Source organism: Pseudopipra pipra, chromosome 6 (assembly GCF_036250125.1).
Source record: "Pseudopipra pipra isolate bDixPip1 chromosome 6, bDixPip1.hap1, whole genome shotgun sequence".
In the NCBI taxonomy this organism is placed as follows: domain Eukaryota; kingdom Metazoa; phylum Chordata; class Aves; order Passeriformes; family Pipridae; genus Pseudopipra; species Pseudopipra pipra.
This window is the reverse complement of record NC_087554.1, coordinates 37,612,591-37,628,301: the sequence shown is the minus strand read 5'-3', so window position 1 is coordinate 37,628,301 and position 15,711 is coordinate 37,612,591. Positions and strand designations below refer to the sequence as shown.

General features: G+C 40.3%; 1 protein-coding gene across 8 annotated transcripts in view; it reads left to right on the top strand.

Annotated features, from left to right (window-relative positions):
* Positions 1-347: 347 nt before the first annotated feature.
* Positions 348-15,711, top strand: part of HEATR5A (HEAT repeat containing 5A) — a 67,579-nt gene continuing 52,215 nt past the window's right edge. For 3 of the 8 annotated variants that reach the window (XM_064658557.1, XM_064658559.1, XM_064658553.1), the window contains exons 1-4: positions 348-500; positions 11,665-11,748; positions 13,263-13,517; positions 14,541-14,752. In XM_064658557.1, the coding sequence (XP_064514627.1) occupies positions 13,392-13,517; positions 14,541-14,752 (338 nt within the window). In that variant the 5' untranslated portion in view covers positions 348-500; positions 11,665-11,748; positions 13,263-13,391. Of the gene's footprint in view, positions 501-3,003; positions 7,128-11,664; positions 11,749-13,262; positions 13,518-14,540; positions 14,753-15,711 lie in introns of those variants that run through there. The other 5 variants (XM_064658558.1, XM_064658556.1, XM_064658555.1 and 2 more) reach the window with 4 other exon arrangements.

Genomic DNA, 15,711 nt, shown 5'->3' with positions numbered 1-15,711 from the left:
AGACTCTTATGAAAGTCAGGTACAAATCCCAAAAATGCCAGCTGAGCTACTTTAAAAAAAAATATCACCGAGAGGGATTATTTTGTTGTTGTTTTCGGTGGGAGAACGCTGAGCGCTGGCTCCCGGCTGTGCCCCGCTAGCGCGGCGCCGCTCACCGCCCCGGCGGCTGCGGGGCCCCGGAGCGCCCTCGGGGCGGGGTCTCTGTGCCCCCCGGCACCGCGGCACCTCGCCCCGGGCCCCGCGCTCCCCGAGCCGCTCCCGCCCTCCTCCTCGCCGCCGCGGGCGCTCGATGGCTCCGGGCCCGATTGCACAGCCCTGAGCACCGGAGACGCCCTCCATCTCCTCCTCCTTCTCCTCCCCCCTCCCCGCCGGCGGGCGGCGGCAGCTCGGGCGCAGGACCCGCGGCCCCCCCGTGCCGGAGGAGGGCGGGCGGACGGAGCCGAGCCCCGCAGAGCGGCACGGGAGCCCCGCGGGCAGCCAGGAGGTACAGCGGGCGGCAGGTAGGGAGGGCGGGGGCAGAGGTCGCCGGTCCTGCCTCCGGGGCAGGGGGCGCGGAGAGCCCCGGCGGCCGCCCGGAGCAGGGCTCGGAGCCGCCGGGGGAGGGCGGGGATGACCCGGAGCAGCGCGGTGCCAGCCCCCCGCCCGCGGGAGGGGATGCCCGGGCTCGGCGCGGCGTGAGGGGCTGTGTGAAGGGGCAGCAGGGCCGAGCGGAGGCGGTAGCTCTTTACGGGGCTGTGCCTGCCCGAGGCCTGCGCCTGAAAAGTGCTCGATCACCCCCCGAGCCGCCTGGGTGGGTCGGTGGGTGACACACACAGCCGCCTCTGAAGCCGGCGGCCGGGCGGCTCCCGCGCTCCCTCGGCACAGCCCGTCCCGGTCCCCGGGGCTGCGGGGCGGGTCTCAGCCCCGCCAGGGGAGCGGAGAGGGGTTTCTCGCCGCGGGAGGAGCGGCAAGCCGGGCACAGGGCTGGTGCCGGCCGGGTGTCACGGGGGTCGGCGGCAGAGCAGCGCTGCCGGCCGGCCCGGGGGGGGCGAGGGTGGGTGTCTGCCTGTGCGGGGCGGTACAGAACCTAAGGCTGCAGGGACGGGTTCGGCATTTACTTTCAACGAGGTTCTCTGATTTTAGGGTCTTTTTTGTACTTTCTTAAAAATCTTGGTAATTAATAATATTTAGGGGAGGAGTAGCAGTGTTGGACATTCTGGTATGCAGAAATGTTTTTGAAGGCTTTTGCACTTGAAATTTGCATCGTATAACTGGTAAAAACCGTGCACAGGGATGGAAAACCTGTAAAGTTGCATTAGTGTTGACATTTTTGAATGAGGGAAAGAGTAACAGATGTTTTAAGTTTAGGGAAAAGGAAAGTTTTTTGAGATATGGGTGGAAGGATGATAGGAGAGGAGGAAGGCGGATAAAAGTTCAGTTCAGCTTTGTGTTTCTCTAAATGAAATCTGATAAATTTTGAATTTTTAATTCATTATTTGTAGTGATTCTTTAAGTTTGGGTTTCGATTTAGTAGCATTAAGTGTTTACAGTTCTTGCCATGAACTGTACTTTTATTTTAGTCTCACATGCCAGAAATATTTTCCCTGTCTTCAGAAATAGTCAAGCTATATTGTATGTTTTGGTGTTTTGCTACATGATGTGTAATATTCTCATGTATGAAATAACAATTGAGACCCAGCAGATAGATTACTTCTGCTTGTGTGCTGAATGGAGTTTGGGTTTCTTTTCCTGATTGTTTGACACGATGAAATGGAGTTGGGGGGAGGAAGCCAGTTTGATGTTACACTAAATCTAGCGATACACTGAAAACTTGTGCTTGATTATTGAACGTAGGATTGTTTTTATAGTTGGTAAAATATCTAACTTACTGACTACTTCATGACTGACTACTTCCCAACACATCAAAAACTTTATTAATCAATGCAGTATGATTGTCTGTTTTGAAATTCAGAACATCCTAATGAGGTAGGAGGTTAGAATTATGTTCTCACAAAAACATATTCAGATTGTGGGATGTTTGTTCTATTCAGTTTTTACCAATGTGGTTTTTACTGATTTTAAGGAAGCAGAACGTTTAAAAAGACACAAAATATGTCTGTATCGACATTGCAGACCAAAAAGGCATGAAATTTTTATGCAGTTATATTTTTTTGAGCTGTTTTGGAGTTTTCTTTGGGGAACAGCCATGTAGAATACCTAGAGAAAGAACAATTGCATTGAGGTATGTCAGTAATTTATGCCTGGATAGTGGCCTCTGATCTGCCAAACAAGTCTCCTGCAAAGTCTGCATCTGTGAGGCTCCTACTGCTAAATTTCTGTGTTGGTGTGTTTCAGCACAGTTGAAGTCTAGTCATAGTAATAGCTATAATAATTTTCAAGAAAAATAAGTATACTTTTCTGGGATTTCAGGATATGTTCAGCAAAAAATCCCTTTGGCTGAATTTAATGCTAAACTAGACTGGATTCAGCATTTACCTTAATGGAAAATTGGTAGCTAAAATCAACCTACACTTTGGATAATCCATATGCATATATATCACCTAGTGTAAGTCAACATTTTAACAAATAATTTCATTTCCTGAAACGGCTGTCATTGTGATAAAAAACCCCACCACCAACAAACCCCACCCTGTCAGCATACTCAGTTTGATGTATTTTTGTCTATATTAGATAAACAGTATTGTCTACAGTGTTCTCAGGAATAAAACTATATTCAGACATGTATTGAATTTATTGGTAGGATTACGGTGGATGTTTATACTTCTGTGCTTTTCATGCACTTGCTTTGCTATGACACCAGCTTTCAAACCTGCAAAGAAATAAACCCAAAGCATTCTATGAATTTTTATCAGACAAAAGCTAGTTATTGCTTTCCGAAGTTTAGTTAGTCCAGTTTTAGGGAAGGGAGGAATCTTTTAAACTCATTTTGTCAGTATCAAACTTCCAGATATTATACCATTTTTATGACTATTAGAAGCATTGGTTAATTATTTATATGTGGTTTGCCAGGTTACCTGTAAATAAAATAATGTTCTAAGGTCCCTGTAATGGAGCCAAGTCTATCTCTTGTCTGAAACTTTCAGAAATGAACTTAAATAATATTAGAGAGTTGTGAGGGCTAGGGGGGACAGTGTGCCAGTAGTGCTGCTGTGGAGCTCAGGAAATGGCTGGCTTATATTTCTCAGTAGCTGAATGTTGTTGCTTCTTGGTTTCCTGGAATAATTCTTCTTATGTGGAGATAAAAATTAAAGTGATGACAAGAAACATGAAAGCGAAGTGTATGTACTTTTTAACACAATGAGTAAATGTCTTCCAATTTTTTTTTAAAATGTCTTGAATATGTTGCGTTGCTGAAATAGCTATTGCATTTCCAGGCACTTTTTTTCAGGGTATTTTTCTCTAATTTTCCCTCAAGCCTTGTCCTCAAAACATCACAGAAATCATTCAGCATTCTTAGAAGACATTGTCTTGTCATTTCTTTCACATTTCAGCAAATGTATATTGTGTTGTAGTTCTTATAAGTGTCACTGTTATGTATGAAGGTTGTGGGTGGTCACATTCTTTGTGTGAACATTTTTAAAACCAGCAAGTCCAGAGCAAGGATTCTGATAGATTTCTGTTAGGTCTTTGTTGCCTTTGAGCTTTATTACTTTTTCAGAGAAAGGGCAACTCCTCTGAAACTTGGAAATCAATAATAGCATTTTGGTAGGAAAATCAGTCCTCGGAACTGTTCCTGTGGGAGTAAACAAGTACTTTGTATGAGCATCATGGTTCACAAAACAGCCTCTTTGTTTTGCAACACAGATGAAAGTAGCTGAGAAGCTAACAATAATTCTGTTTGGGCTGCATGATATTTGTTCTTTAGGACAGCCTGAAACACTGTGTGAACACAGCAAGACCTACATATGTGGGAGGTGCAATATATGAGGATACACTTGGCTTGTAACTTTAACGACTACCTGCATAAATGCTACCAAATTTTCAATGAGAGGATAGATACATAGCTGTCCTGGGGCAAATTGCTTCACCCAGAGCACAGCAGAAAGCCTGAAAGAATAGGATCTTGGTTCAACATTTATGATTTCAGAATCATGTTTCTAATCTGAATAATTGCATACAAAAATATGATGTAAATGGAAGTTGTCCTAGTCTGAAATCTTCACAAATAATTAGAGGAAGTGGATGGTTTTGCAATAAGCTTTACTTTTTCTGCTTGTAGTTAGACAGATTCTTCAGTGCTTTTTGCTCTTTGGGATAAGCATGTGATGCAAGTGGGTAGATGTTTTGGTTTTTTTAAAAAAAGGAAGATAATTTAATTTGTGAGTGGAACTGAATCCCTCTCTAACACAGAATATACAACAAAACATATGAGTACTCAACTGTGGGATTTATTTGGTGTGTTTTTCACATGCTAATGCACTTAAAATCTGACATTAAGAGTTACAATTCTGCTTGATTTAAAGATCTTAATATTTCGGACCATCTCCTCTGTGGCCTGGTGTTCTTTTTCCATGTCCTCTGAGTTGTAGTCTTGTGATGACTTTCTCTTGTGGTCTGTTCTTGCAAACTGCTGTCAAACATGACTGTTGGTCCCGTCTTCTCTGTGTTTGGCTTCAAATTTTCCTTACTGCTGACCAATGTAACATAACACTGCTAAATACCTGGCATTCTTAATGGCACTATATTAATTTTGGGTGAAAAGCACTTATCACTTTGATGCTAAGGAGTAATTTGGTCCACATTGATGAGACCAATCAGTGACAAATTCAAGTATGAGTGTGTATGCATTGAAAGACTGGGTTCTGGTTTCAGAAAATCTTCACTGTCCTCCTCATCAAGGGTTTAATCAATTAAATGTACCAATGCTTCTGCTAAAGAAACAATTCTCAGGGAGGTTAACTTTCTCTTTTTTCCCCTCCTCCTCTTCATGTCTTGGTGCTAAAATGCCCTGCATTTGCTTGTGTGTTTCTTTGAAAATGCATACAAGAAAGCGGTGAAAGGGCACACGAAATTCCCAGGGTTTTTTTCAGTCAAATGAGAGGCCAAGAGTGATTAGCACTGCTGAACATAAAATATGTACAGAAGGCTCAATGTTAAATTGGGACCAGCAGTTACCTGCTATTGCTTCATGTAGCTCTGTGGAGCACAAAGTTTAAGGCTAAGGCTTGTGTATACATAAAGAAGGCAAAAGTTAGCTGAATGCTGAGGATCCTGCCACACAAAAGATTTGGAAGTACTGACATGCACTGACACTTCTATTTAGCTTTGCCTACTCTAACTGAAGATTGTGAGGCAGACTTTGCTTCTGCGAGTTAGTTGATGATAGTTTGTATAAGTCAAAAAGTAATCAAAGACTGCCTGGCCTTTCCAGTAATAATAAACACCTTTATCTCTTGAATGTTCTCACTTCAATCCATTTCCAGTATCTAAACTCCAAGCTCATCTAAGCTGGAATTTTAGTTCTTTTTTATTCCTTAGGAAATTACTGAGATTCTATCATTGTTGTTGATTTGAAGCAGATTATTTCTGTGAGCTATAAATTCTAGCTAGATTACAGCTAAAGATAACTAAATTCTTAATTTCCTGGGCCATCAGGTCTCCCACCTGAAGTAGCTGGGAGTTTCATCCTGCACTTTTTGCCTTCTCCAGGCCTCAGTGCCTCTTTCTGTTTGCCTACTAGTATAAACAACAAACTGTAACTATTGGATTTTGGTCTATGTTTCATTCATTAGTAGCTGAATTTGGCTGGTTCTTTAAGGTTTTTCTGCCCAGCTGGCAAAGACCGTCATACTCGGTTTCTCTTGTGAGAAGTAAGTCCAAGGGGGCTGGGCAGGAGTTTTGTTTATGTTTGGAAGACTCTCTAAACGGGTATGTCCGAGGGCTTAACATAGACTTGAGCATCGATGTCTCTCCCTGCAGTCAGCTCAGATACATTGGTAACGATCATCCCATTAAACTTTTAAAACAGTGCTGCAGGAGTAACATTGATCTGAGCTGTTAATGGCTACAACTAAATGTGTCAGGCTAGAAGGCTTTCTCTGGAATGTATAGTTCATTTTTTAGATAGATGATAAAAATCTTGCTTTCTGAGGAAAAAAACATGAATTTGAAGTCAGTTAAAATACTGCTGTGGTGCAGTGAGGGACAGCTTGAGGCTAATGAATGTGCTTCAGCTCTGTTTTTCAGCAGTGGGATGGTTATGGTGTTGATTATATAGTGAGCCCAATGGCAGCTGTTATGAAAACACTGGTTATTATTACTGGTCATTTTTGATCTTACTCATTACAGTTATTCATTACTCTTTTTTTACTGTTACTCATTATTGGCAATGAGTAACAGTGATAATTTCTGAGAAGCATAATATGCATTTACTTCTCTGCTAGAATCCACAGATATATCAGTGAGCTCCTGAGCTGTGCCATGCTTCAAATTGTCACCTGTGGGGAGCAGCTGAGGGAGCTGGGGCTGTTTAACTTGGAGAAGAGGAGGCTCAGGGGAGACCTTGTTGCTCTCTACAACTACCTGAAAGGAGGTTGTAGCCACGTGGGGATCAGCCTCTTCTCCTGGGCAATCAGTGACAGGAGAAGAGGACACAGTCAGTCTTAAGCTGTGCCAGGGAAGGTTTAGGTTGGATATTAGGAGGAATTTCTTCACAGAAAGGATGATTAGACATTGGAATAGACTGCCAAGGGTGGTGGTGGAGTCACTGTCTCTGGAGGTGTGGAAGGAAAGACTGGATGTGGCACTCGGTGCCATAGTCTAGTTAATGTGTTGGTGCTTGGTCAAAGGTTGGACTTTATCTCAGAAGTCTTTTCCAATCTAATTGATTCTGTGATTCTGTGATTATCTTTATGCTTTAAGTCAGATTTAATGCAGAATTATGTTAATACTGAAACTAGAAAAATATAAATAATTATTATTAAGATAAATGACACTTTATTTTCTTCACTGCATAGTAGATGTAAAGGACTTGGACCCTTGTTTAGATTGTACATTAGATCCTGAGTGTCATGCCTACAGAGCTGAGGTTGATCTGATTTCTGTTTGAGCACTTGTTCCTGGAAAAGAGACAAACTGCTGGAACAGTGAGAGATCAAATATGAAAAGTCTTGAAAGAAAATAAATTTGTAAGTACATACTTGATCTGTGTGGTAGTTTCCATTACTTGTGTTGCTCTTCTTTGAAATAATGAGTCATAATTTAAAAGCTTTCTTTTAGTGAGAGATCAGTTAGGAGTTTGCTTTATTGCAGATTACCTTTTTTTTTGCTTTTTATTTTTTTATATATATGCAAGATATGCTATGAGGTGGAAGAAAGGGGGAAAGTAAAAATTATTGCCACTATTGCTTATAGCTTTTCACTGGTTGTGTATTAGTTTTTGTTCTACCTTGTATTGGCCCTTTTAGCCACCAGCACACTTGTAGCAAGTGTGGGTAGAGCCCTCCCCAAATCTTTGTTCTCCAAGCCTAGCCGTGATGATTAGTTTTTGTCTTAGATGTCCATGTGAAAGAAATACAGCAGTCTATGGTCTGCTCCCCTCAGATTTTAAAACCTGAGGAGATTACCTAGCTCAGAATGAACTTGATAAACATAATAGATCTGTTTGGTTTTTTTAGTCTGTTATAATTTTGTCATGGCTAATCCGTTGGTTCTCGTATTTGAAAGATGGTTGCTAAAGGCAGTTACTCAGATCAGCCTTATCCTGGATGAGTCACCCTGTATTTAAAGAAGACTACAGGTCCCTCTTTTCTCGCTGTGGTCTGTCAGGAACTTCAGAAACTGAAGTGCTTTTGCCTTTTAATACTTGACTCACCCTATATTCTTTCAATTTACAGTGTGACATTCTGTTTAGAGGTTGTTCTAAGAGCTTTTCTGAGCTCTTTTCTGACCAGTCTTGAACAATCCTGCTTGCCAAATTTTCCATCAAAAAATGAAAAAAATTTTCATCAGTAATAAGTAGGAACACCTTCTGCCTTGTCCAGTAAATCTTTCTGACAGTTTTGTTGCATACTGTAAATGCAAAATAAACCTACACCATAGGAAAAAAAGAGGGATTTTTGATTGATCTGTTCTTGTAGCACCGATGGTAAAGTAATTCTTGTAATTTCTTCAGTTACCTAAAGACAAAACCAAAAGCATGGTGCTTCATGCTAGTTGGCAAATGAAGATTTTATCAGCCATGTATACCTTTTCATTTTGGTTGATGGCATAGTATACATCTCATTCAATTAAATTTCACACTTTTTTTTCCAGATTTCTTTTTTCAGATTGAGAAGCATCAAAATTGTAACACCAGGGGAAAGGCACTATCAAATAATTCAACATTTCTAAACATGAGTTTCATGTAAATATAGATGCATCTTTACATGCTTAGGTTGCACTTGCATCGATTCATTGGCATGTGATGGTGTTCAAAAAGCTGCAGTGGCTGACTTGACATTCAGTCTTCCACTGTGCTTGCCTGGCCCCCTGCGTGGCTGTGCCTCGCCTCTGAGCTGGGCACAGTCCCACCCATGTCTGGACAGTGTGTGTTTTGGTTTGATGTTTTCTTCTGCACTTAGAAATTGCCTGGTAACATCTTGCATACATAACAAGGACATATTTATTATTAATCAAATGTAGCTCATCCCTGTGTTCTGTGCTTGTGTTCTGCTTTACATAGGCTTGTAAGCAGTCTGCTTTCTGCATTGTTCTCTGCTCTGGCTGCAAAACCAATAAAAATAAGTAAAACTTAATTTCCTACATTCTTGGCTTTCTTCTCACAAGTTTGCATGCATATGCCCTTTTTTTATTGTTACTTTTGAAGCTTCATCAGTGTCCCTGGTGTGCAGACTTACTCTTGTTAGAGGGAGTCTCAGTAAGTGTTAGGGATAAGTTTTTTGCATGGAATAGGGGTTATACTGCTTTGAATGCAGTTTCATGGAACCAAGGTTTGCTTGTTGACCAGATCAGCTCTGTGATTTTTAAAAAATTTTTCTTTTTGCTGCATGTCCAGTTTTGTGTCTACAAAACTAAATCTTGCATAATAAACAGTGAGCCTTTGTAATTTAGTACTCAGTTCTCCTGTGAGAAATGCTAGCCTTTCTGACCTTGTTAGCAGGGGTTCGTTGTAAAGATCAGCAACTATACCGTAACAGTTTTTCTTTCTTTAATTTAAACTAAAAAATAAATAAATCTAGATTATTTTTGCAAACGTGTTGTCGTGGGTTGACCTTGCCCGGATTCTAGGCACCCACTAAAGTCACTCTGAGCTGGGAGAGGTCACACAGGCAAAACAGACTCAATGTGGGGTTAATACTAAAATTTATTACTAACAGGATAAGATCTAAAGAGTGAGAAATAAAATAGTCTTAAACACTCTTCCCACTCACCCCTCCTTCCTTCCATGTTCTCCCTCCTCCCCCTGCAGCAGTGCAGGGAGACAAGTCCACCCCTCGGGCAACAGGTCTTCCAAATCTGCTGTCCTGTAGGTCACTCTTCCATGGGTTACAGGGGGACAGCCTGCTCCACCATGGTCCTCACCACAGGTTATGGGGGGGCCACAGCTCTGAGTCATTCCCCTGCTCTGTGGCTCCCACAGGTAACAGTCCTTGATGGACCTCTCCAACGTGGTTCCACCCCTCAGGCAGTAGTTCTTCCGTATCTACTGTCCCGAGGGTCACTTCTCCATGGGGTGCAGGGGGGGGTCTCTTCACCCCAATGGTCCTTCATAGGATGAGTTGTACCGATGTGGATCCCCCACAGGCCATGAGTCCTACCTGGGAATAACCTGCTCCGGCGTGGAGCCACAAGTCTCTTGAAGGACTCCGCTCCATCTTGGGCCTTACACGAGGGGTAACGGCCTTCTTCCATGCATCCATCTGCTCCAGCATGGGCTCGGCTGCACCGCAGCGGGCTGCCCTGGCCCAGCCTGGCTCGACTCAGCCAGGGGGGAAGGGAAGACAGTGCCCGCTGGCAGGGACCACTCTGCTGCCCTGGCCTAGCCCGCAGGGCACCCCCCTCCACCCCTCGCAGTTTGCCTTGGAGGCTCTGGTGCTGTCAGTGCTGTTCGGCTCCTCGGGCAGGACGGGCCCCGGTACAGGCTGCTCGCGAGGCAGGCCCGGGGCGCTGCGAGGACTCTCCGTGGGGCCACACGCCCTGGCCCCAGCCCTGACCACCCCTTTGCAGGGGCCGCTGCTCAGCTCGGCCGACACTGCCGAGAGCAGCATGGGCAGCTCGGCCGGGGCACCACTGCCTGCTCCGGGGTAGGTGCCAAGAGGCCCGGGCTGGGCTGCCACCACCTCCCCCCCTGCAGCGGGGGAGGCGGCGGGACTGCCCAGGAGCTTTGGTCAGCTCTCCCCTGGCTCGAAAATTCTTTCGCGCAACAAACTTGTTCTTAAATATTTTATCACAGAGACGTTACTATTGCTCCTAATTGGCTTGGCCTTGGCCAGCGGCAGGAAGTCCCTCCTGTAGCCAGCTATCCTTAGCTTCCTTGGGGGGGAAACTTCTAGCAGCTTCTTACTGAAGCCACCCTGTGTACCCCCCCGCTACCAAAAACCCAGCCACCTCAACCCACGACACGTGTTTATACAACTGAACCGTCTTCATTTAGAAAAAAGTTACAATAATAGCTTCAGATGGCTTTGTCCAGTCAAGTGCTAGAAACCCCTGAGGGTGCAGATTCTGCAACCTGTCATCACCAATCCCAGTGGCTGATAATCCTTACAGTGAAAATCTTTTTTCTTCTATCAAGATGGAAGCTTCCTTGTTTTAATTATGCCACTTTTATATTATTCCCTCCCATACACCTCAATAAAGATCCTGTCTTCATCTGCTTGATAATCTTCCCTTGTGAAGGCATTTCTTAAGGTCCCCTTGAACCTTCTCTTCAACAGGCTGAACACTGGTTCACCAGGATGAAAGAAGTTTGAATTATTCTGAAATCTACATACACTTTTGATTTGTTTTCAACATCAGTCATTTGAAGACTGATTAAAAAGTGAATAGTTTTTAAATAAAGTATTCACATTCAACCTCTATTTCATGTCCTGCCAGAATAAGTTCAAGTTGAATGAGTTTTAAAAGGAAATGTGTTGCCCATGGGTTCTTACATTAAAACTATATCTAGGAGCTAGGAGAATGAATTGATAATCCTCATGTCTTGTATCCATAGTATTGTACATGAATTTTTCAGAACACATGAATCACCTATGCCAGCTCTGCTGGTTGTTGGTTTTGACTTGAATGCTATCGTGTTGTTTATGGCTATTTATTATAGCATTCCAGACTAATATAATGAATATTTTGCACCTCTGCTTTTTTAGATATATTGAAGTAATGTAGGTCTTACAAAAGCACTGAAATACTCTTGTATTATGCTGTTTGAACTTACTTTTTTTATGGTTTAGAATTAAACTAAGTTAACAAAACAAATAACAAAGGCAGTTTCAGTAGTTAAATGAATCCAACTGCATGGTGTATATGGTGCGTCTGCCCAATTTAAATGTAACATATAGAGAGCTAATAATATTTATGGAGCTCCAGTCTTTTTTGGTGAGCTATCACTTAATACAAATTTTCAGGATTGCAAGACTTTGGAATTCTTGTTTTCTGTAGAAGCTACACTTGTATCTCATGTGCTTTCTTTCCTAAAGTTGATCTTTGTATTAATTATTTTCCTAGGAAATCAAGTTCTTAACATCCTTTATCCAAAAACCTGAAGCAGCAGAGAGATAGTTTTTACAATGAGGAGAAATTATCTTCTAGGTAAGTTAAGTACCCATGTCTGGTTACAAACTGTGATCTTTTCAGTTGGGAAAAACAGCTACGAGTTAATCCTGAGCTGCATGTGTTAAGTGGATAAGTTACTGTGGTAGTAGGTGGTTTAGAGATGGTAGACATTGGACATGCCTTGGGTGAGGAAAAAAAAGACGTATTTGTGACCTATACCTGTAATTTTCATGCTGAGTAGTGATGAGACTCCACTCAAACACTCAGTGAAATATGTAATCCTACTTTTTTTTGTATGTCGCAAAAAATGTGAGGATAGAGCTAAATTCCGTGAGTGTTCTGGGAGCGACATAACTGGTAAATTATGAACTTCTGTGTACCTAGTTAGATAAAATATGTATATATATGTATAATGTATATAATATGTAATATATGTATATTATATAAGTATAATGTGTTATGTGTATTTATATCTGCACATCATTTTATAGTGTGGTACCTTTTCAAGTGGCTTGGTATTTCAGGTAGATTTGAAGTGACAGTTCACTACAGTAAATGTAATATGACTAATTTTCTCTGTGAGTTACTTTTACATAAAAATGCATAGAAAATAATAAAGGTAGCCTTCTGCTGTGCATTTGATGACAACCTGAGTATTGAATTATTTACCAGTGCTTTATATTGCTGTTTACAGTTTGACGGATCATTTTACACTATTATACTGTTACTACATAGGAAAAAATGTGTTCAGCAGTCTTAATGACTTCTGAAAAGGATAACTTTTTTTGAGTTTAAAATATAGTTGACCATATTTTAACCAGAATCTCCCTGACTATTTTTGTTTGTGAAGCCTACAGAGTATTCTATTTTGTATTTTGATGCTATATGGCATTTAAACGTAGAAATTCCAAAAATAGTCTGAGAGACATAAGTAAAACATAACTTCTTTTTGGATTTCGAGTTTTTGAGGTCTTTTTTTTTTTCAGGTTTGGGTGTTTTCTTTTGTTTTTGAGGTTTTTTCCCATAAAAAAAGAGTGTATTAGAGATTTGTTCAGCAATGAAATTCTGGATTTTTTTTATGCCTTGCTTGGCATTGAGAATACCTAAAGTGTTTGAATTAATATGTTAACATTTATATTTATGAATATAATTAAAAGGAGTCTGTTATGTGTAGGTTGTGGCTATTGCTACACTTAGCTCTAGATAGCAAAGTCATTATGTTTGGGTTGGTCATTACTTTCAGATATATATATGATAAAGGACTAGAAAACTTCACTTCTTGCAAAACAAGGAGAAGGAAAATCAGAAGTTCAGTGAGAACCCCCCTGATATATTCTGAAGTATATTTAACTTTAGCTGGCATATTACATCAATACCATTATCTCATATGAAAAACTTAAGTATTACTAAAGATCACTACATAAAACTGCTATAATTTATTTTTTATATTGTTTTCCTTTGAAAATTTTATTTTAATAAACCAAGCATAAATATGATATGATATGATCATTGACTTTCTATTAACTTTTTTTTTTTCTTTTTCTGTTTAGCTGTTCAAACTTCTGATTCATCAGATTTTAATGAGGAAGAAAACCTGACTGATTAACACAGCTTCGGTAGTTTGTTGGGTTTTCTTTTCATTCCACAGTGTTTGAGAGATTTGAGGAAAATTTCAAGGAATGGAGTTAGCTCACAGTTTGTTGCTTAATGAAGAAGTGTATAACCAGCTTGGTGGATTTCAAAAAGCAGAGTTCATTTTTGAGTGGTTACAGTATTTGGAAAAACTTTTACCAGTGACTAGCAGAGTAAGTATAATGAGATTTGAGAAGAAAATCACATTATATAGTTATTTCTTTCTGTCTTTTTGTTATTTTGTTTAAAACCAAAGAGCAGTATTCAATTTCATTTGCCTCATGTCTTTCATTTACAAGCAATGAAAGTATATTTAGTGTTAGCAGCAGCTTTCTAAATGTTACAAGAATTTGGTCACAGCCCTTCAAGTGACAGAGCCACTTGTCCAATGAAGGGAATTTTAATTATTTGTAATTCATATTATTGCTGCAAGATTTTGCAGCCCCATTGTGAAGAATGTCAGTCATGCTTCCACCTGGCATTGCACAATTATGTGATAGTTCTCTAGCAAGCAAGAAAGTAACATCTTTCTCTTCTTTTTTTAAACTTTTTCCTAATCAAATGATAAAAGATCTGTTTCCAGCCAACTCTCCAATTGATTAGTTCACTGTTTAGAGTACATTAAGTTGATTGTGTAGATATATAAGAGTAAACCAACCAAAATAACGGTATTTAAGTGTTTTTATTTGTGATGAAAATATGTAAAGGAAATATGGTGCCACACTATTTTTTTAAAAGAGTATTAAAATAATTTATTTAAGACTGGATGATTGTTTTAAGGGAAGTTCTTTCCTTTCTAATACTCAGGTTCTTGAAACATGGCTAAAGTTCTTCTTTGATACTAAAATTACTATATATCTATTAATTGTTTTATTTTAAAACAGGCAAAGCAAGAAAAGGAAACTTTGTTTTAGAAAGATATAAGTATATAAATACCATAGGAAAATACACTTGCAATGCTACTAGAAATAGTAGCTCTGAAAAACGTATTGGGTTTTTTTAAGAAGAAGAATAAAATAGTCACATACTTGAAATGTCTTTTCTTTAAGCATAAAAATGAAGTAAATGTTCGTTTGTAATTAAGAATGTCATTATCAGAATGGTAATAATGAAAAGTAAAGATAATTTACATTAATTATCTTTAACTAACTTTTAAATTTAACTGAATTTTAACTGGTTACGGATTTTATTTCCAGGCTGATATAAGGGAAAACCAGAAGAAACTGGTTGAACAATTGACTTCTTTGTTAAACAATTCACCAGGACCTCCTACCAGACGGCTTCTTGCCAAGAATTTAGCTGTAATTTATAGCACTGGAGACACTTTTTCTGTTTACCAAACAATTGACAAATGCAATGAACTCATTCGGAGTAAAGATGACTCACCAAGTTATCTGCCTACAAAACTGTAAGTATTTTTTTAATCCCAAACTTCAAATTCAGTAATAACAAGAGAGACAGACTGACATGGTGAGCTGCATCTGAATTCACTACCACAAGATACATAATAAAACAAAGATGGTGCTAGTGCTAGATATTGTGTGTGTGCATCAGGAACCAAAAGAGTAGAAGAGAATTGGTGATCTCCAGCCAGACAGTTGAAAATCAGGCTGGGGAGATACCAGTGATGGATAACAGAGTTATGAGGGCACAGCTGTTTGAAAAACAAGGAGAAGGGAATAATATTGCTGAGAAGATCAGTGAAACAGACAAGTACAACTCCAGGTACAAAGTACAGTTACTGAGTACATTTCTTAATCCAATTGGGAAACTGGACATAGTTAAAAATGTTTGTAACTAAACGCCTGAAGCGTAGCCGACAGAACAGAGAAACATCAACTGTTACTTCAGAATGTGAAACCAAATCTTTATGTGCAGAAATGTTGTAAGTAACCTTCATTCCTGAAACAATGCACATCTTTGACTATAATGAAGAAAATTAAAGGTAAAGGTAGAGATAGTAAAACATCATTGTGCATTAATGATATGGTATTGAAAGCAGAGCAGAATATGTCTTCCTCCTTTACTTTGCATGCTAAATTTGTTTCTGACAACCCAAGTAAAGATTTCTGAAAATAAATTTTGCAAGGAGTCAGTTGTATTTTCCAATACCATAATTTTTTTTGTTTCCCTCTTGTTCCAGGTGACCTCTTGTGCAGTCTTTTGAGTTAAGAATAAGTTTGCTATAAAGGGTCTAAGTCTTGCAGAATAAATTACGCTATACTACATTCTCAACTATGATATGCCATTAAGATTATAGTTGAGTTGTAGTGTAGGACAGAGCTCTGCAGGTCTTCCTTGCTTCAGCTGCAATATGCCAGAGGGAAGTGGGAGGATGTCGGCATAGCAAGGAGGGATGATGGAGTC